General features: G+C 37.7%; 1 protein-coding gene across 11 annotated transcripts in view; it reads right to left on the bottom strand.

Moving 5' to 3' along the window:
- Positions 1-23,598, bottom strand: part of esrrga (estrogen-related receptor gamma a) — a 229,216-nt gene that overhangs the window by 71,452 nt on the left and 134,166 nt on the right. For 8 of the 11 annotated variants that reach the window (XM_070889451.1, XM_070889448.1, XM_070889450.1 and 5 more), the window contains one exon: positions 1,733-2,145. In XM_070889451.1, the coding sequence (XP_070745552.1) occupies positions 1,733-2,145 (413 nt within the window). Of the gene's footprint in view, positions 1-1,732; positions 2,146-12,579; positions 12,625-21,934; positions 22,124-23,598 lie in introns of those variants that run through there. The other 3 variants (XM_070889446.1, XM_070889454.1, XM_070889456.1) reach the window with 3 other exon arrangements.

Genomic DNA, 23,598 nt, shown 5'->3' with positions numbered 1-23,598 from the left:
GGACCATTAACTTTGCTCGCAGAAAGCTGAACATATGGTCCAGAAGTTTTATTTTTTTTCTTTTAGAATAAAATGATCGCTCTCTTTTCTATATTTGCTTAATTGAAGATATTAAAAATTAGGAAAACCTACTGGGGTCCATTCATGGAAATATTTATGGCTAGATGCAATCTGTAACTTGCTGTAAAAGTGTCGTCACAGCCACATAAATAGCAACAGCGATTGGTCTGCATAATGTAGCATATGGGGCAATGATTGTGCATCTACCACGCCAGTACCATCAAGCACAGCAGCCATTGATGCCGTACGAGACAGGAACTGCTGAGCAACAAACAAAATCAGTGACCAAATACTGAATCCATTATAACTTAATTACCTGTAGATGCTCTTAGAAATTAAATGGTGATGCACTACCACAAGTGCAGTAATCTAATGGATTCAGGTATTACTGGAGAGTAGGAGCTTTGTTGCAATGGCTCTGTGTTGTGTATTATGCCACCACATGCACTGCAAGTTCTCACTGAAGCTCTGAATGTTGTGCAAGAATGGAAAATTCCTATCATCTTAAACCATGATTTCAGATAAGAAATCATACTTCATGCCAAAAAAGTCACAAGAGTTATATGACTCGATTCCTATTGAACAGATATTCTGTAGATAAAGCAAGCTATACATAAACTATTCAAAGCCTAGGTCCTGTTTGATCTAACTGATTTTTTTTTCTTTTGATCATTCTTTCTCATCATAATTTATATGTATGCTTTGTACAGAAATTACACAAACGGACACATAAATGGAGAAGGCAATCATTGTTAATAATGACATTTACTTGTGAGAAAAACTGATTGAAAAGTATTTTTTCAAAAATTATTTTCAGGTTACAATCTCACATCACCTTCATTAATTATTGTATGCATCATTAACTAGTCATTAATTACTGTACACACCATTAACTGCTCATTTTCATCTTGTATATCAGGAAAAAAATTCCCAAGTTCCACCACAAAAGGTTTAGATCTTTATTCACCTGAAATTAGTGTATATACTTGAGAATGTGGAACCCTGAGCATTTAAACAAAAGGAGAATAATATGAGCTTTTTTTTTTTTTAAGAACTACAAAAAGTTGGGCAAATTTTAATTATGCCATAAATAATTGTACTTTACGTACAAACAGTAGTAAAAGGACATGCCAATGAAGAACAAGTCCATTCAATATTTATCTTCAAAAACACAGTTTTTTCATAAATACAGGAGGTAGTGACTGAATAAAGCAACTTTTAGAATATTTAAGTTATTTTTCTTTCTGCATGAATCCACGTGACAACAGTTGGCTGGTTCCTGCTAAAAATAGCGGAAATGACTATAAGGAGTCATAGAGGACTGAACATCTCGTGCATTCTTGAGGAAATGTTCAGTTTGAGATTGCTTGATGCGTACAATTGCTGGCCTCTTTACATCACCTGTGGAAAGTCTTTTAAAATTATTTTTTTTAAGTGCTTGTTCGTCGGACAACTTACTAGCTGATTTGTTATTTTGTCAACTGATAACCACAACTAATTTAGGGTTATCAGTTAACTCATGAGAAGCTGAATAAAGCAAAGTTGCTCCATTATTGTTGAAAGAAGAGTACACAGTAGGGCCTTTGTCTAATGTGTGTCCTAATAGTATATCTTTTGCCTTTATTACAAAAAAGTTGTAAGAATATTTGGGAGAATAGGAAAGAGGCATTACCTTGTATAGTGCGCTTGAAGAATGCTTTGCAGGCCTCACAGGAAGCAACACCATAATGATATCCTGATGCTATGTCACCGCAGACCAAACACAACCTTTTGGGCATGGAGTTCAACATGTACTCGCACTTGGTCTGCGAGTCTTCGGCTATAGTGCTCGAACAGTCGTCGTACCGTTTACGGGAGCTGCCGTTGCTACCCAGGCTGGTCGTCGTGTAGAGCGGGGGAGAGTCCAGGCCATTCTGGTGTCCATTCATAGTGGAGCTGTAGCTCCCACTGGCGTCCGACGAGCCTCCTGGACTGTGGTGATTGATACTATCTGTCAGCGAGGCAGGGCTGGACGGCTCTGTCTTAATGTATGATGAGCAGCTCGAATCAATGTGTCGATCCTTGGCTGACATTCTGCAGAGAAGCCTGTGAAAAGCATTGAATTAAAAACAACACTCTTTAGGGCCTTTCTGATAGGCAAGGGACCAGGCATCATTCATTCGTTAGTCAATACAAGTTGTTCTACACGAACATAATCAGCATAAGGGCATGACAGAGGTTTATCAAAGCTGGAGACAGGTGGTAAACAAAACTTAAAGGTGGGGGAAGGAGGGGGTGGGGGAAAAGGAAAGAAATCATCAAAAACTGTTTCCCTCCCCGAGATGATTTTTCTCATTTAAATTCTTCCTCAGGAAGAAATTCTAATTGTCATTGCACAACAGTTAAAAATATGTATTAGCTGAATATAATTTTTTCTAGCTTATTGCTAAAAAGACTAAGATTTTAAAAATATAGATACATTGGGCAAAATTGGCACAGCAAGATTTAAAGCAATTACTGTAGTTAACACTTTGCGATTTAAATGTGAGTTGTCTCAAAATGCTAATAGAAAACTTGTAACAAAAAAAAGTACAATGGCAAAAATCCCTAAAGATTGATTTAATAATTTTTCAATTGACACAAATTAACCCCCATTTGAAAAACACAACCAAATCTCTGCGTTCAGTGCAGAGTGACATCAAATTTTGCATTGACAGCACAAAATGGAATGAAGTCAATTCTTCATCCACAAAAGGATAAGATCATAACCTCCCAAATAGCTTTTTTCTGACAGAAAAGGTTTTCTTTGTTAAATATAGTTTTTAGAATTCCATTGCTCTTGCTGCTAATGTGAATTTTAGTGCCTCTAATTTTAAATTCAACTGCAGACCAGAATAAAAACTAGCACCTGACAACTGAATTTATAGATAGTTGTGCATGTTCCAGTCCCACATTAATAGTGCCATGGAATTTCAAGGGGAGAGAGGGAGAGTGCACTAATAATTTCCAACTGAAGTCTGTGAATATAATGTATTGGAGAGCACTAATTACAATGTAATAAGTGGAAGAGTAAGTACTCTAAATTAGAGGAATTCACAGAGCTGTTGTAAGTCAATGCACATTCAGCTCTCTCTAATGTTGACTTGGGAAAAATTTAATCCCCACTCTTTGCCCCGAGTGGTAGTCAAGGGATGGGAGAGATATCAATTAATTACTGCTCTCATTAACAGCACTGGCTGCAAGGAAAATTTGTTACAGGCAAGGTCCTTGACTCATGCAGCCTGGTAAAGAATGTCCCACTGATACCACACAGAGCTGGACAGAAAGAGCAGTTACCTGCTTGACACTTTAACCCCTTTCCATACTAACAAAGAGAAATGTATAACACACTATTAGGTAGGAAAATACAACTGATAATCTGTTGAAGACAAATTTTAAAACAAACCTTTGCAATCCTAGAATTAAATGAATGATCAAATGCAATTAACTAATTGCAAGATATAAGGCAGGAAGCCTACCAATCAAAAAGGATTAGTATGTTTCCAGCTTTACTTCTATCTTACTATGTTAACTGCATTTGGTAAAGTAATAGCAAGGTGTAAGTATTAGTGTTATCATTTCCTTCAGTTGCTGGGTTTCCCGAGTGTGCTTACACTTGCCATGAGAATGTATCTATCTCCAGGTAGTAGACCTATTATGTCTCCAACCAAGTTAAATACATCTCCAGATACAATCCTTAAATACCTTGTTGGTTACACTTATACTCCCTTGATGAGTAGATGTAACACAGTTATCTGTCTATTATTCTCACAGTCACCTGAAACATTCCAGATTTCCTTGAAAGTTTGATTAATCCCAATCAGAAAATTCTAAAGTTTGTAACATATATACTGCATTGCTGATTCTGGAAGAGGCACGCAATGGACTCTTCAGTGGCCTTAGCAGCGCTCTGGTTTCCTTATCAATTTTGGAGCAATAAGAACCAAAACGTTGTGACTAACAGTTTATTGATCGGATAAATCTCCAGGGCCTGATAGTCTGCATCCCAGAGTACTTAAGGAAGTGGTCCTAGAAATAGTGGATGCATTGGTGGTCATTTTCCAACATTCTATAGACTCTGGATCAGTTCCTATGGATTAGAGGGTATCTAATGTAATCCCCCCTTTTTAAAAAAGGAGGAAGAGAGAAAACCGGGAATTATAGACTGGTTAGCCTGACATCGATAGTGGGGAAAAATGTTGGAATCAATTATTAAAGATTTAACAGCAGCGCATTTGGAAAGTAGTAACAGGATCGGTCCAAGTCAGCATGGATTTATGAAAGGAAATCATGCTTGACAAATCTTCTAGAATTTTTTGAGGATTTAACTAGTAGAGTGGACAAGGGAAAACCAGTGGATGTGGTGTATTTGGACTTTCAAAAGGCTTTTGACAAGGTCCCACACAAGAGATTAATGTGCAAAATTAAAGCACATGGTATTGGGGTAATGTATTGATGTGGATAGAGAACTGGTTGGCAGACAGGAAGCAAAGAGTAGGAATAAACAGGTCCTTTTCAGAATGGCAGGCAGTGACTAGTGGGGTACAGCAAGGTTCAGTGCTGGGAACGCAGCTATTTACAATATATATTAATGATTTAGATGAAGGAATTGAATATAACATCTCCAAGTTTGCAGATGACACTAAGCTGGGTGGCAGTGTGAGCTGTGAGGAGAATACTAAGAGGCTGCAGGGTGACTTGGACAGGTTAGGTAAGTGGGCAAATGCAAGGCAGATGCAGTATAATGTAGATAAATGTGAGGTTATCCACTTTGGTGGCAAAAGAGGAAGGCAGATTATCTGAATGGTGACAGATTAGGAAAAGGGGAGGTGCAACGAGACCTGGATGTCATGGTATATCAGTCATTGAAAGTTGGCATGCAGGTACAGCAGGCAGTGAAGGCGGCAAATGGCATGTTGGCCTTCATAGCGACAGGATTTGAGTATAGGAGCAGGGAGGTCTTACTGCAGTTGTACAGGGCCTTGGTGAGGCCACGCCTTGAATATTGTGTACAGTTTTGGTCTCCTAATCTGAAGAAGGACATTCTTGCTATTGAGGGAGTGCAGCGAATGTTCACCAGACTGATTCCCGGGATGGCAAGACTGACATATGAAGAAAGGCTGGATCAACTAGGCTGATATTCACTGGAATTTACAAGAATGAGAGGGGATCTCATGGAAACATATACAATTCTGATTGGATTGGACAGGTTAGATGCAGGAAGAATGTTCCCGATGTTGGGGAAGTCCAGAACCAGGGGACACAGTCTAAGGATAAGGGGTAAGCCATTTAGGACCGAGATGAGGAGAAACATCTTCATTCAGAGAATTGTGAACCTGTGGAATTCTCTACCGCAGAAAGTTGTTGAGACCAGTTCGTTAGGTATATTCAAAAGGGAGTTAGATGTGGCCCTTACGGCTAAAGGGATCAAGGGGTATGGAGAGAAAGCAGGAATGGGGTACTAAAGTTGCATGATCAGCCGTGATCATATTGAATGGTGGTGCAGGCTCGAAGGGCCGAATGGCCTACTCCTGCACCTATTTTCTATGTTTCTATGTTTTTTTTGGAGGCCATTCTACCGGCTCAAGCAATGCAGCATTTCCCCTTTGACCTGCAGGTCATCAGCTGAAGTGAGGGTCAGTGCTTGGACTTGAATACTGCGGCCTCAGCTGAGTGAGTTTTGTTACCTCTTTGTTGGGCTATGAAGAAGAGAAAATGGTATCACTCAGCTCATTGCACTTCAGTGATCTCCTATGGTCACGCAGAACCCAATGATGCCTTCCAAGGCAGCAATTCATCCATTATGAGGCAGATAAATGGAAGAAAAAGTTCTCCCTTTGCCTTATATCAAATCCATATAAAGACAAGTCAATGTGGTCACGAAAATATGGCCACTGTACTTGTTAAACTGGATGGTTCCATTAAACTAGATAACAGTGCTATTAAATTTTGTTAAAATTGTTTGAATATTTTTAAGTGTGCAAATCAATAATTCCTGCGTGCAAAACATTGCCTAATAAACAATGTGGCAGCCATCATATTTGGACTGTTTTTTCAAAATGATAGCAAACTGGCATGGCTGACTCCATTTTTGATCCTCCCACACATATACAGACCAGTGAGCACCATTTAGCATGCAGGATTTTCTTGCTGGTAAACCACAAACTCTGAACAATAATGCACTTTTTTTTTGGAATAATGTGATTTCTTAACTGATCTTTCCTGAATACAGGATTGTAATTAGCTTCAAAACAATACTTGTCACATTTAAAAAATATATATTAAAAATTTAGTCGTTGCATAAAATATTTTCAAAATAGTGATGTTTACAATAGACCTTGAAAAGCATTGCTATTGATCTGAGAATAAACCACTCTTTGAGCTTATGGCAACTTACAACTATAAAGTTATTTTATCTGAACTAAATGTGATTTGAAGACATTCTTATGAATCAGTTTCCTTTTCCATCTCATTCAGATGCATTTTTTTTCTTGCTCTGAAAAGATTCTACCAACTTAAGGAGCAAGCTTCTCTGAATTTAGATTAGCAGTTCTGAAAGTAATCACTGTAATTCTTTTGTGCTCCAGTGAAAGAATCCAGTTAGAATGTTAACGCTTCTGCTTTGAAGAACACACTGTAATTCACTTTTCTGCCTGAACTAATTGTACTTTCCACACAAGGTGCCAAAATATGGATCAGTCAATAGGAAAATGGCACCAAACTGCATTCAACTTGGAACAGGGGTAAAAAAGCACATCTCGATGATACAGTATGTCAGAAATCAACACTGCAACTTTTGATTTGAGAAAACATGACCATTTCAGTGTGACAAGGTGTCATTATGGAATCTAAATGATACAATGGCTTGTCAACTGCTGGAGCAAACATATCATCATTGCATTAAGGCGTAGTGGGGAGGAGAGAACGCTTTTTACTTTGGAGACAGCAGCATTTTACAGCTGTATCTGAGATTTCTATAGGTAAGGATTAACATCATGAGTGTCGACAAAATAAGTGTCAGATGGTCAGAATGGGGAACAAAACAGATTATGTGCTCTTCTGGAAATGTATGGATTTGCTTTTTAAATTGTGTATATAAATTTTAAAAATCACCTTCACATAGATTGTGAATTACTACAACGAAGGGCAGAAAATAGAATATTCTATTCTTAAACATTGTTGGATGGATGCAAGGGATCTGTTGGAATTCAGAGAGTTAAAATTGGCAAACTACAGATATTACAGCAAGGAGAGTTAAGAGGAAAACTAGGAGCTTCACACTGCAACTACTCATCAGAGTTTGACATAATGTCACACAATTCTGTTAATAGCATACTGCAGTCCCGTACTCTCCTGGCAAGAAGTGGCTATTGAAATACAACAATAAAGCAAACTACATTTGCTATAATGGAGCTGAAAGGGATAAATTAAAAAGGGTCAAGTGCAGACTGAAGGAAGCTTGCATAAAGGACAAGACAAGAATTCTCCAATCATGATGTGTGCCAATTGGAGATCTATGATGTATATTCTGTGCATCGGGAATGGATGCAATTATGTGACAATAATAATCTTTTTTCAAATCCATTTTCAGATTTCTAGTTTAATTTTATTTATTTTCAAATTTCATTAAAAATAGTACAAAGAGTATTTAAGTTCCTTTATGCAGATATTTTGCCCTAATATTCTGTAAGATTAGTCCTCTATAGCAAGTCTGTATATTTGCTGTCCAAGTCATGCAGCATGCCAGAGAAGATCAATTCTTAAAACATTTTGTAATGTTGGACTCCTAACTGGTATCATGGCTGTGGTTTAAATGTCACTTCTGATTAAACCCAGTCAAACAGCCCAATGACACAAACAAGTATTATCCATGCCAATGTGTTACTGTATAAAAAGCTTGCGATACTGACGCATAAACTTTAATTGAGCAGACTATAAAGAACAAATTGAAATATAGCTTAAAACATTTCTAGTCTACCTCCTCACAAAAACAAATATAAACCAACCCGATTAGATTAAGTGACTGTTGTAAAATTCCATTGTTTATTGAATTTGGTGAATCCTGATACATTTATCTATTTTCCCTTTTCTCTAAGTGTCCCTCCTGCTCTATTTTTGCTGTATCTCAATTATGCAACATCCTTCAGTTGATCGAAAGATATCAAATGGTCGACGTGTTACCCATCACTTACAATAAAGTTCACAAGTCTTTATCTATTATATCTGCCAGTTTGTAGAGTGTAGTCATGTTCAATTACATAAGCTAAAAGTATCACAATTTCTATAACTGCAACTTTATTTTACTTTCTTTAAAAAAAAAAGCCAAGAATTTACTGCAGATGAAAAAAACAGTATAATTTCACTTCTCCTGTGCATTCATTCATCACCTTATTTGCCTTTCGTACAGCAGTAATCTGTAGGCTTATTTTTCTTTTCCCGAACTTGATGAAAATGGAATCTAACCTTTTGATATTAAAGGACATTGGTCATGGTTTCAGAATCTCAGCACGGAGTAGAGAGGGGCCCAGCTGAAATAAATCTAACCTTCCTACAGAGTTTTTCCTAATCATTTAAAAGAAAGAACCACGTGCAGAAATAAACTGTTCAAAGGCTTTCTTTTCCCTCCAGTTCTGCAACCACATGAAGAAATGCAAATAAAAAAGCTTTCAACAGTATTGGCTACTAATGAAGTTGCTCCATATGCCAGCACCCTCATAGGATTGTGTCCTGTTGTACTACAGCTCATCAGTGTCACCGATGATTCAAAAGCAGACACCTACCATCCAGATTTACTGCTATCACTTTCACAACTGGGAATCCATAAAAGGGTTGGTTGCCTTGCTGTTTTCCAGTTCTGGAATGTCTTCCTGGTTTTGTGGCATAACCAAGGTTGCACAGAGTAGAAGGAACAGCTAGCTCGGTCAATCATTGATTAGTTGGCACCAAGCTTGGGTCTTAAAAGTGTGTAGATTATAAGAAAAAAGACGGAGGGAGATAAAGAGTTAAACGCAATGAATAGGGAAAATAACTTGTGAGGAGGCAGGCTGTACGAGCAATGCTCAACAGTAGCGTCCTCAAAGATAATCCTGCCATGAGACTAGGCTTCTTTAGAAACACAGCCATTAACCTTCCAATCTATCTCAGCAAAAAAATCCCAAGAAAATAGACCTTTACATTGGTACCGATACTTTTAACATAATTTCCTCTGCCATTTGTTTTTGTACTAAAAGCTGTAAAAATGTAAGTGTTGCAACAGGGTTGAAATTCATTCAAGAGGATATTCTAATGAAAATGAAATCTTTCCATATATCCAATTGTCCTCATTAAACAGAGATCACCCGGTGTTTTAGATACACTGGGAGTCAATTGGTGCCTGGGAAAATGGGCCCTAAAAAAAGAATTTCCTCACGAAATACATTCCCATTCAAGTAAACCTTTGCTCGCAAATTTTGGAAAAAAAATGTTTTTCCCTAAAATTGACTGCAGTCGTGCAGTAGATTTTAATAAATGGACTTACTGCACAGCTTGATGCAGTTTCATTTACACAAAACTTCCACTTACCTCGAAAATAAAATGCACAGGGTGTGTTTTCACTGTGATACTCCTGCAGTCTGCAAAAAGCCACGCTCTACACCTGTTCAGTTCTTCACAGAGTGGCATTTCATCACAATCACTGTTTAACTGAATGTTTAGCCCTAGCGTCTTGCACCATGCTGTCAGCTAGCAGCAGGGAGTCATGGAGTTGTTGGCACATTTGATTTTACTGCCATTAAGAAACTGACTTTACACACTGATTGTCCCAGGTCCCGTTTCAGATACTCCACGGTAACCACCTTCGCTTTTTTTTATGATGACACTGTGACAAGGTGATTTTATACACTTGGATTTAGTAATAAAGATGTCAGTCAGACTGAGAACCATCAGGGCTCTTAATGAATTCAGGTGGGGGGGGGGGGGAAACTGGGGTCTGTTCACACATGTACATTTAAAGGGCATCACAGCAAGATGGAACAAAAGTGTAATTAAAGCCTATTTCATTAAAAGGGGCATCTTGATGAAATATAACAAGACTGTAAAAAAAAAAAAGCCTATTTCCTGTGGCTCAAGTATGAAAGACATGTCTTTAACCAGATCAGATTCTATAAATTGGTTGTCAAGAAAGGATTGTTGAGATTTATACCCATCTATCAAGCTACAGAGGTAGCTGTGGCAGAGCAGGCTGCTGCGACTCCCATCTGTAAAGCACCTTAAATCTGAAGAAGGCCATCTGCTAGAACAAACAGCACAAAATCAAATTTGAGTTATTGTTTATTTACTTTTTTTTTTAAAAAGTGCAATGCTCAAATTCTAATTCAGTGATTAATTTTGAGAAGATTCCTAAATAAATCTGTTTAATTTCTAACATCAAAGATCTAAAATTTCAGCCCTATACGTGGCAGAACCATTGCATTACTTACAGCATGAATCGGTTTAGCTTTGATTAATTGATAATGTACTTTTTTCAACCGTATTTCACTGTAAGCCATGGTAAAAATATATAATGTACTTATATACATACAATATAATACATACAGCTGTTAATATTAGTCCTGATTGTATTTTGCATCAGTTTCAGTTCAATGTTAAGTGAGCCACTCATTTGGCATTAGTGTTTTAACTCCCTATCATAAGATATTGTGTTCTCTATGCTATCGAAATGAAGTGACAAAGCACAGGAAGAAATGGCTTCCTTCTGGCAACACAGGCAAGACTGGGATTTTTATATATTTGACTGACAGATAAAGTGCGCTAGTTTAATGTAAAAGGGTTTTTTTTGCACAAAGAATTAATTTTGAAATTATATAAGTGAATGCATTGATCATAACAGCGCATATCCTCACTCTTAACATTAAGAGTTATAAAGGTACTGGTAGAAAACAAACAGAAAAAAAGTATCTAACCACGCATTTTCCAAGATGGCTGGGTGTTGTGGCATCATGAGCAGCAACTTTAATTCTAATAGCAACTGAACTGTATTTGTGCTAAATTACCTGCTGCAAGCACAGATCAGTCCCATCACTAAAAATATAAGTTAGGCTCCACTGTTAACAAATGCAGAGAAGCAACAGGCAACATCTTAAATTTTGGTACAAAATTTGAATTGATTATATTTTTGCAGCATCATGCAATGTTTTTTTTCCCCAAGTGCCATCAAGTTTGTCACAGTGAAATGTTTCTATTGCTGTACTTAGGTTTATAAAGAATCTTGCTGTCCAATTCAGTTTCGGAAGGTCCAGACCTGAGATTTAACTCAATGAAGTGGCTCTTTTTAAAGTGTATATTCTTAATGGGGCACTTCAACCCCCAGTCTCTACGCTGCCATAAGTTGGTGAAGATGAAAGCAGACTTGCACAACAGCGATATGGAAAGCTAAAATACAGGCTAATCATTAAAACAGACCCTTTCATGAACGTTCTTCCCTTGGACAACAGAGAAAGAAACTACTTCTAAAAATGTGTGTGTATATATATATACATTAAAAACAGTGTAGAGCTTTCATGCCAGTACAAGATGGTGTGTGCAATTTGGCAAGGGTTCCATCCATGTGGCCACATCCAATGGTTATATACAAGTAGGGTTTATATTGAAGCATTTCCTTCCACACAGAGCTAACCGAGTGCGTGCTATAGATTGACCATTTGACAAAAGGGAGAAAGAAGCAAGTTCAGGTTCAGTTGCCATAAACAGCCACTCATTTTAAAATTACAGCACCAGCCACATTGATTCGAAGATTTTGTAACCCACAGAAGGTACTGCTGAGCTGTTGTCAGACTGAGCTGAAATTTCACAACATACTTTGTAAAAACGATTGTAACTGAGAGTCGGTTTTCTGGAGCTGAACACAAATGTATGCTTTTAAAATTATTAAGATGCATGATCTAGATTTCCAAGTACATGCTTATATGGATTAAACAGTGGAAATCAGCACTCAGTGGTAGTAGTTTCACTTTAACAGGAGATGTACAGGTGTTCTGTTTAGATTTTATTGTAAATCAAATGGGACAATATAAATTTCCGACCACAAACAAAGTTTTACTGTATCCCAGTTCATAATTTGGTCACTATTACTTGCTGCAGAGTTTGATTTTTATTAATTTCTTCCTTAGTTCCAGCACCATCAGTAAATATAAATTCTATAAAATTCAAATAGACCTCACATTAAAATTACACCAACAGTCTGCAACCCTTTAACCTTGCAAAAGGTGAGGTGTATAAAAAAGCAGTCAGCTCATCAAGCTACTTTAGATTTTTACTTTAATACATATCAATTTAAGCAGTTTGAAATATGACTCCTGTAATTGCATTACATTTTTAAGATCCAAACTAAATTTTTCATGGTGAGTTTAATAGATTAGTATTAGATTGCAGCCTATTTAAATCATGTCTATACATTTATAGTGGGTTATTCTTTCTATTCTTACCCCACATATTAAGGTCCTTTTCTCAATTTTGTTAACATACTTTATTAATGTTACTTTGGTTATACAGCCTCAATTATTTGGTCCTATAAGTCTTTGTACTTGCCCATGGTCAGGTAGGATGACATATCGGATGGTAAGTTTATTTTATATACTTTTTTTTTTAAACATGCAAACAGGGAAATGGCAAAAGAAGGCAGGAAGGCTGGCTTGTTGGAGATGCGGAGTTGAGACAGATGCAAAACAGAAGCCTGGTGGAGAACAGAAGTGGGTCAGTCAGTCAGTCACTTTTCATTGATGGCTTTTAATAAATAGAAATTGTAGAAAAGTTTATAAACAAAAGTTTCCTAATCATTCTGGTGATACAATATCAAGTTACTAACAGGTCATTTATCTAATTGTGGGGACTTGCTGTGTGCAAATTGATTGCCATATTTGCCAACATTACAACAGTGGCTACATTTAAAAATATAATTCATTGGCTATGAAGTGCTTTGGTCCTTAGGATGTGAAAGGTGCTAGTCGTTTCTTCTCTTTCTTTATGAATAATCCTGATCTTCAGTTTATACTCTCTTAAAAATGCACCATTGCTCATCCTTTCCAAGAAAAGCTTTGGTAGAATGAGCCATGTTTTGGTTATGTAATAGAATAACATAGTATACAAATAAAATAATATTTCTCTTCCTCCAAATGTTGTCATGGATCACTGAAAAAAAACTTTTTTGGATAAAAATGAGATATATTTATTTCTTAACCTATGCGGAACCCCACAGCACACGCCCCTCCCCTTCCCCACCCCCCCCCACCCCCCTCCTCCCCGCCCACCGCCGACTGTGTGCCAGATGTCTAATGCAAAGGGTTAGAAGCAATATTGCATGGCCAATCCTTCTCGTGTCTGGTTAAATGAAGCTTTTACAAATGACAGTAGAATTAACTTAATCTATTTGATAAAACAGGCAGTGACTGCTATATTTTGAAGGACTTGCTAAAGATGCTAAAAACCTAATTCTATACCTATCTGAATTAAAATCAAAAAGTATTTTTTTAATGAAATAACTCGTGATGAAACAATTTTTAAAATCTCGATCTCTTCATTAGTCATTGCCTCTTCGTTTCCCCATCTGTGTAGCAGCAATACACTTATTACAGTTTCAGTAAATTTACAGTAACAAGACATTCCCTTGACAAATTAATCACTTTCCAAGCATTTTATCATATAAATAAAATATCACCTCTGGAGGGAAATCAGTTAAATCAGTTGATTTAACCCATCTATCAGTAAGGCCTAACGTCTTCCTATTTTTCCAAAACAGATGGACTTTTCTGCTGACCAGGGACTATTATAATGCACTTCAGAATTGAAGGCTGCATGGTGATGCCTTCAGAAGGGGCTAGGTGTAGGTTGCTGAACATGTGGGGAATTACAGCACATCATGGGAGCTGTAGTTAGTGATGTGGGGCTACCTGGTGTCACAAAATATGCAGAATGCTGCACTGACCGCAGCAGGGCATTTCATCTGAATTGATCTTAATAGGCTTGACGTGAACAAACCTAGGGGAGAAGCCAATCAAGAACCGTTCCTTTAACAGCTGGTCTGCATGGCAATAAGACACCATAACCCTTCATAGAGGATGAGCTGATTTTATTTCCATATCATGACAACTAATTGAGATTCTGATCGGATGTACACAAAAAGGGAATCAATTTGAAGAGACCCCCCCTTCCTTTCTGTGGGCCTAAGGTTAAAATACTCTCGCTTGTGGACTGATGGTAATTGTTGGTTGTAAAGGTAAAAAGTAAAACCAGAAATGGTGGCAATATTAAATTAAAATGGAAAATGCTACAAGCAAATAGCAGCTTTGTCAGTATCTGAAAGAGAATAGGTAAGTTCATATGTCAGATGAAATCCCTTTGTAGAAACAAGAATCTATCTTTTCCCTTTCAGATGCTGATGGTTCTCCTGTGTATTTTGAGCATTTTCAGTTTTTCTATCCATTTGCTAAAGCGTGTGCTACACTCCTAAGATATATTGCACTGCATGCCTAGTGTTAAATTGTGCAGTAACAATATGGTAAGACAGATAGGCTGCAGATTGTTCTTGAGGAACGTTTGAGCCTAGCACTTAAGTTAGCATTTTTTTATTTGATCAGCTCACACAGAGAACTGCTTTACAAGCAATACTCTTCATTTCAACACATGAATATTCAAAACTCTATTCAGAAATCTAATGATTCCTGGTAGAAAATCTGCATACAACAATTATACATTTTTCAGTTAACGTTTGGATTATAATTCAATAACCTACTTGCACTAGTTGTCTAAAAGGTTCAAAAAATTCTGTCCTCTGCCAGGGCAGCAGCTGTGGTACTACAATTGGTCTCAGTCCTCCAAAGCTAGAGAGGCGAATAGTAACACTGGCCAACCAGGGGACCCACTTCTGCTTGCAATTCAGTAACTCATCCCAGAAGTTTATGTGTGGGTGCCAGGCAAGGTCAGGATTTGGTTCAGTTACGATGCTTCCTGCAGCTGAATAGCCCACCAGCACTCACTGTTCAAGGCTCACACATGGCCACTTGAGCAAGGTACTGAAGGATGACAGTGCCGATGGAAATATGGCCTACCAGATACCCATGGGGGAGGAAAAGGAAAAATATGGAAAGAATAAGGTACTGCATTAAATAAAATAAATCTAATATGGATCAACTGATCTGGAGATACACAAATGTATCAGATTCAATTGCAGTAGTGCAACGTTCACAATTCAGCGATTTAAAAATGGCAACTATGTTATGCCAAGCCTTCAATGGGAGGGAGGGAGAGGGTGGATTTTCCACTCAACTCTCGGCGTTGCAACCATTGAACAGCCCAAGGCTACAGCCAGGGTCCCAATCCATTTTCAGATTCGGGCCTCATTTGAATTTTATCAGCGAGCTGTGGGCAGCACTCCATTTAAGTTACTGATTAGTTAGTGACATAAAAATGATCGAGCAGCCTCTAGCGCCTAAATATGGGTACTAGCACTGCAGCAATATATTTCCAATTGGCCCATCAGATTTTAAACTGAGAAATTAAACTCACACCCTCCACGAACATGACATATTGTTAGACCTCCGAATTTCACATCGCGTGCGGCCATGCCCAAATTATGCCAGGATTGTGGCAGACTTCATGTTGGATTGGGCAGTTTTTAGTTGTCCCGAGTGTCTGCCTGAAACAGGGTGTTGGCTTTCTTAAATATGCAAATTGGGGTCCTACAAGCAAAATTTAAGTACAAATGGGTGAAGCTTGCCCAAGAAATTTTCAGTTTTTACTTTTGAGGGCTCAGGAGAAGAATAAACTCTATGCCTGTTTAAGGTGCAAGTCAAATTTCTTGGCCATACTTCCAGGTCCAAAAGTCTCAGACCTCAGATAGTTAGAATTTTCAGCTCTTGGAATTATTACAGCATTTATTCACTCAATGTGCATTAAACCCCATGTAGACGTGGCCAAAGTTAAGTTATCTTAAAAAGTGACTTAACAATACATTACTATTCTGAAATTACACTGCTTTTGAGTTGTGACAGAAGCTTTTATAATGTTACATCAAGAGAAGTAAAATTTCTGCCTTTCCCTGTCCCTGCAAAATAAAAAACAAATAAATGTTAAAATTATTTTTTTTGCTGAAATGTTCAGCAGTAGCACATTTTGCCTTGAGGCAGTGGCTCATGTCCTAACTGGTGAAATTAGGAATTTATTGTACTTAATTCGACAAACTTTTAAAAATAAGTTGATACATCCACTCCAATTAAAAAGAATACAGTTGGTACAGGACATTCAAAATGAATCTTTGAACCACTAACAAAAATGTCAAGTGTTTCAGACACTCACTGGTGCATTTCTCTTTGAACTATGTGGAAAACAGATATGTGGACTAGATAGATGTGTTGTCTTTAAACTCCTTGTTTGATTTATTTCCCCTCTTTTAGTTCTATGTTTTCCAATTGTTTATTTTCCATTTGAAATTCCCTATCAGATTTGCAGACTGCTCAGCAAGTGAGTTGATGACAGGGAATAATAAAATGCACAGACTTGACATTCTAAAGAGGTTCTAGCAAATTCGCCAACACTTAGTGCTCTGTTAAAGGGCTACTACACTGCAAATAAATCACATCCTTTTAGCTTCCTCTTCCTGCAAAACAAATATCATCCAGAAATATTCCTGCTGTTGCCCAATACAGACAAAAAAAATGTCCTGTACCAATCCAGATAAAGATAATTTGGTTGTAATCTCCTCTATGATCTATATACTGTATCTAAATCTATATGCAAATAGAAGCTTTCAAGCATTTAACACAATCCCCAGCATCTAGGGTGAGAGCTTTCAGTTTACATTGGCTGCTTAAATAATTTACTCTGCTTGCTTGCCTATTGGCACTGAAGCTGCTCCGGTAAAACCCACAAAGCACACTCTGAATAACCAGATGGACAAACTATGCAGCAGGTGGGACAGATGGCACACAGCCCTGTCTGACGCTGGATGCTTCAGCACGAACTAGCTTCCTTCCAGGTATATTAGCATCAATCCAACAGAAACCAATCTTCATCTGAAATTCTGCTTGTTTTTTTGGACTCTTCTGTATCCTCTAGAAAACTATTATGTTGACCAAAAATCTCCAACGCTGTCCTATTTTGTCAAAGGGTGACTAAATAACTGTTGCAAGATTAATAATACTATTCACTACAGTAATGAAATGATAGTTAACCTTAAAACATATGCTTTAAGTTTAAACAGTCCAGCTGAAATGATTTGATTTAAGGTGAACATAGGAAAGACCAGAGAATATACATGTCGTAGTAGACTGGACACCTATAGATGTGCATGTCTTTCAAGAATTGCAAGCTTTTCACCACCTTAATGAACAGATAAGTACATGCTTAAAATGGTGAGTGTGTTTGTCCATAATATCTCCATAAATTGCTCAACCTGAAAGGGTCTAAGTCACCCATATATTGTAATCTACTTCCTTTCCTTTTTAAGAGTCTCAAAGCATGCTTTCCATTACACACATTAAAAGAATGTTGTCCTCAAGTTTTAATCGGGCGTGCTCTACTTTTTTCACTAAATCTCTGAAGTTGTACTACGGAGTCTAAGACCAGCAGCTGTAAAGTCTGAAGTACAGCTGGCTGGACTGAAGTCATACTGAAGGCTGCAAATCACAATTTGTATGCCAGGATAAAGCTCTGCTCGCCTGGTGTATGTTTTAACATTAGGGGAGAGTGGGCTGAAGCATCCACTTTCTCATAACATTAATGTTAAGTTTATAAAGTTGCTAGATCTTCCAACCGACCACCTGAACACCTTTTAAACCCAGAATTGTGTCAGATTGGAGTGTTAATGCTCAGCCCAAGTGGTATGACATTTGGCTTTAGTGGAGTTTAGAGTCTAGAGTTCTACTGTAGCTTTCCTGTTGACGAGCATCAGAAACTGCTTCACATCAAGTATATTAGCAAATAAAATAACAGCCTCCCAGCACACTTTAACAAAAACATACCAGCAAACCCTTTTCAGATTCAAGTCAGTATTAATTTGATGATCTCATTTTTCTTTTGTGGAAAGCTTGAAAGATTTCCACAAAAATGAGAAACAAAAAATAATTCTTGGACAATGTTTTTTTAAACTAGTAGGGCGGAGACCTTCCTAAGGTACCCTGCTCTTTGTTTAGGAAACAAACTGAACCCAGCGGAAGAACGCTTCTCGCTTCGGTCTGGTCTGTTTGGGTTGTCCACATCCTTCTGGCGCAAGCCTGTTTCTTGCATTGTGCACACCAGCTGCTGACTAGATTTCGACCTAACTGTTTTGTTTTAGGGAGTAACCGATGTCATGCACACAAACAACGTGACCTAACCCAACTCACGGTGCTCAATCTGGAAGGGAAAAAGGGGAAATAAAGATAAAAATAAGAGTCTGACTTGCTGCCTTCCACAAGGCTGCCATTGGCACAGAAAGGCTACATTCCTGCACTCTGTCAGGGCTAACTAGCACCTGCCTTTATCAGTGCTTTGTAAGATGGGTTTTAGTGACATGCTACTGAACACCAGCATCATCCTGTCAAGACAAATTTGAGGCACATACAGGGGACTAAATTGCAATTTATGATGCTGATTAAAAAGAATAAGGATCACTGCAGTGGTTACTGTTCTTTCAAAATGTGCAAACAAAATATAACTGTTTGTAGGTCTACTGTGGCCACAATTGAAGATTATACTGTCCAACATAAAATTAAAATCTGGCTTCCTACCCAAGCTTGAGCTGAGGAATTAAAAAAGAACTTGACAAAAAGGTCCATATATTAATTACAAAATCCACGGGGACTATCCTGGAGTTCAGCAGCAGCAGTCAGCTGAAGCATTATTGAATTACTCTAACTTATAAGCTTTTGTATGTAAACCCCCTCTTTCAAAATAAAATCTTTAAAAAATAAAATAAGCTTTAACTATTTGAAATAGCTTTTAAACTTTTGGGGGTATATAAAAATAAAATCTTAGTGCTTAAAAATGGATTCTTTAATATTCTTACTGTAACAAATTGAAAAAATAACCCTCTGGATTGCACGCTTGCCTAAAGCAGACTGAATGAAAATGAAATAGCTGCACTAAATCGACTTTGGGAAAAGGTAGTCATTTTACGCATATCTCCTCGGTTGAATTATCCAACACTGTCGCAAGGAGAAAAAAAAATTCAAACACTGAGATGCCATAGTGTGGCTTACCGCTGTTTGAATTGAAATCCGAAGTATGAATCATTGAGTTTCACTGATGTAAAACTTGCCATTTTATTCACACTGGGTAACAAGCTGCCTCCAGAAATGATTGCTCGTGCCTATTCAAAATATACCAACATTTCAAAGCTCTCATCATTTTACTGAGTAGCTGAACAGGACAATTACTACAGTTAAAACATTTTGTACTTTCAGCTTATCTGAGGCACCCTGATGAAAAAAAAAGTATTACAAACAGAATGCAGCCACAATTAATAAACGCTGGAGCCATTGCCCAGTTAATATTACATGCATTTTTTACTTGAATAATTGAAATACGCATAAAGATATATCAAGTTAATGCTATTTTCAGAATTTCTAATGTTTGTGCTTTAATATCTTGTGCAAAAGTATTTATATATATTATATATCAAGGTAATTTACAAGTTAGACAAAGAATAATGCAAGAATAGCCTAAGAAAAGACAAGATAGAAAGCTGAATCTTTAGCAGCAGTTAGGTATAAAGTCACCCCTTGAGTTATCTGCTTGAGAATTTACAGACTGGACAACTGGACAACATCAGCATTGGGCCTCAAGTGAAGCTGGACATATACTTGTTCTGAAATGTCTTATCTGTGTAACCTGCTGGGATTAGTTTAACACAGCAAAGCCAATTATAGCACTTGCCATTACGCCAGCTATCTCCACTGCACCCCCGCCCACCCTCCTCCCAGCCATACACGCACTTTATGTCAGAGCACTGTCCTTAAGTGTGGAATGAACCTCTCCTCTTGATTTCCAGAAAGAACAATAATACAAATTAAGCCAAGTATGTGCTGTGATTCAGCAGCATGTTGAAGCAGGCAAGACCCATTCCATCTGTGGAGCTGTGGCCACATGATTGATTGGACAGGTGTCATTCATACTAATGTTAAAATCTGACAGTGCTGATCTGTAAGGCTCTACTGACTAATACAATCTGGAGCCAATTACATCGCTCCATATGGGTACAGTAAAGCGGCCGTCGCAACGAACAAACGCGCCCGGCTCGCGCCATGACAGCATTTAAGGAAAGGCCGTTTTGTCAAGCAAGAGGTAAATCTGCATCGCTGCACAACCCTTTACTGTGGCTTATATCAATTTACATTTCGCTTATATATGAGGTGACACTTGATAACGGCTGAACAGGCATTTCAACGTAAATGTGGCGGGAAGAGAAAGTAATGTTACGAATCTGATGCGCAACTTTTTTGCCGCTTAAAGTCCAGGGAGGGAAAAGCAAAGGAAGAGGCAATAACTGAGCATCAAGCCAACGAGATTATTCATGTCTAAGCCATACTATCAAACACACGTGAAGTATGATTGGGGACACAGGGGGTAAATATTTCACTGTCAGGCAGCATTGAAAGCTGCAATTCATTTCTCTCTTGGTTTAGGACAATGACAATTTAATACAAGGCGAGTGAATGTAAAAGAGATAATACAGCACAAACTGCTTCAGTGTAATCGCCTATTTCCTCTGGAGAGCTTAACCACAGTGGCACAGACACACACTCTGAGCAGATCAAAAATATATTGTTTTTGTTTCTCAGTCTCTCCAATTAAAATATTATAGGTAGGCTTCTGTAGCTCTGTAAGGTTTGGTGAACACAAAGCCAGGGACTTGTTAATAAAAAAAGCTTTGGGAGGGAATAAAATCAGGAGTCGCAAGGGTTTTATTTTTACTGCAGGTTAATTACTGTAGCACAGGAGGCTCTGACAACAAAAGAGTGCAGCAAAATACATTCAAATGAACACACTAAATAGCCATCTTCCCTGTAAATGCAAGGTTGTCACAGTGTACATCCTACATCTTTCAAATGGAACATCTGACCTCTTGCAATATTTAAAGCTCTGTGCAAATATGCAAAAGCAGCTGAACAGCAGGAGAAAACTCCATTAAAGGCATTTTGAGATGTGAAGGTATTTTCTTATAGGTTTGTGACGTTTTTCCTATACCCCGAGCCTGTTGCTGACTTGAACAGAGGCGATCATTTAAAGAGATGAATGATACAATGAAAAGTGAGAGAACTTGAGACAAGTTGTCAGCTAGCAGAGATCAAGGTGCAGCCCCCCCCCTCTCCTTGTTTGCTGCAAGCTGCCACAGTTAAAAATCTCCCCATTAGATTCAGAAACAAAAGTCATGTGTACAAATTTTATTTGGATGCAACTACATTAAGCAGATTATTAAAAAAAACAATTGTACAAATTAGCTTTTAGAGCAAAAATTAAACAAACCTTTTTTTAAAGTATCCTCACATCCCCATAAAATTAAGCCCGAAAAAAAATTATATATTATATATATATATAGATAAATAGATTCACACACGCACACATACACAACATATATATAGCATTTGACAGCAGAAACCTTGCCTATTCCTTTGGCTTTCTCACATTTTTGGCTAAATTACAAATAGCAGCACAATATGCAGTAACAGTAGACTGCTTCTGGGAATCTGGAGATAATTCAGAGAACATCCGTTGCACTGAAGAGTAGGACGTAATCCTGGCACAAAACATGCAAGCAGGCAGCAGACACACAGGGACATACACATATACAACAAATCCCCTATAGCCCTGCAAAGCAAAAAACCCAGAATATAAAAAAAAAAGGTACCTACTCTTCGTCGTAGTGGAGAGAAAAAGATTCAGGGAGACAAAGTTCTACCAAATCCATGTGCGCTCAGCACCATTATTCGAGCCCACACTCCTGGCAATAAATCAAAGTTCCCTGACAGAGTGGCGCAATTAACACAAATGTTCTCTGGTGACAGCCTATAGGCAAAGCCAGCTGGGACCAGGCTCGCACTCTCCTAATCAAGGTCTTAAAGTCCCGATTGTAGCTTATTAATATGAAGCAGGTCTTTACATATGCAATCCCCGACCTCACCAGTCATCGCATTGGTGGGTTTGTAGCCACTCAGAGCAAAGCACTGCAGACAGGACAATTCCTACACTGGCTGAGGGAAGCAATGCAGGTACAGTAGGCGGGAAGTCACTAAACTGGGAGGAGGGAGATGAAATTCCACAACCATATACAGTACAGCATTTAAAGCACAATTTTCTATTAATCTTAAAACACTATGAAAAAGCTTAAAGGGACATTGTTCATTTGCTTCTTTGCAGAAGTTACTTTAAAAATGACAGATTTGATAACAGAATTTATTTAACTACAGGTTTATTACAATTACTTTGCCTCTAGTATTCTCAAAATTCTTGTCAAGTAGAATGAAAATCTCATGATATATATTTACTAAAAGCACTACAGTAAGTCATTTTTAACATCTTTTTCTATAAAATACACAATGTTTTTTTTTAAAAACTCTTTTGAAAACTAAACTGCATTTCCCAAAAGTCAGATCTGTATAGCTTCACTCAAAACATTTTAAAGGTAAGCACCATTCTATATTTTAAAACAAAAATAGATTAAAATCTAAATACAGACTGCACCACAACCTGAAAGCTCCTTTTAAAGGGCTCTCTTGTCATTTTTATCTTTTTAAAATTTAAAAGTCTGGATTGGTTAATAGGTTTTACATATTGATCCAGCTACATTACTTGCATTTTTGCTAAATTTTGCAAAGTGGCAGCTTTTTTCTCTCTCTTGTAAATTTAGAATAAAGCTGAGAGTTCAGGAATCGTGATTCAGGAAAATTTAATAGGGGGCCTTTTACGCCTTCGTACCCAACTTGAAAACTAAGTATCCACTAGAAGTATGATGACAAATACTTCCCCTGTGCAAACATCAATATCTTTACTGTGTTGACATGAATTGCTTGCTACAGAGCAATACGACAATGTGGCTTGAAGCAATTGTAGAAAGGCTAACCGACGTCAAAGCCATTGCAGAAACTGTTCTGAAATACAGCTCCTCCAATCATGGTCTCTTTCAAATAATGCGAGCTCCAACAGCTGGCTGTCTCCCTGCATTCCGTTAACCCAATGTAAACCCCTTTTCCTGTCCAAAAGCAAGGCTGTCTCAGAATTGCTTCTGATGTTAAATTAACCATTCAGCAGGCGCAGCATTGCTGGCAGTTGCTTTCTTGCAAGTGTTTCCTAAAGATTTGTTAATCACTCAATACAAGTTGAAAATATTTAACGAGGAAGAATTCTGCCTAATTACTGTATGGCTGAATCGATTTAATAAATAAATTGCCTATATACATTTACCATGCAATCAAAGACCAAGCGCTAGTAATTTTTGTAGATTTGGTTAGTCGAATACTTACAATTAACACAACGATAAATGATTCGTAAACTAAACTTCTACACGTTGCGTTT

This window comes from Pristiophorus japonicus, chromosome 9, assembly GCF_044704955.1.
Source record: "Pristiophorus japonicus isolate sPriJap1 chromosome 9, sPriJap1.hap1, whole genome shotgun sequence".
NCBI classification, from domain to species: Eukaryota; Metazoa; Chordata; class Chondrichthyes; family Pristiophoridae; genus Pristiophorus; species Pristiophorus japonicus.
This window is presented reverse-complemented; position numbering and strand designations above follow the sequence as displayed.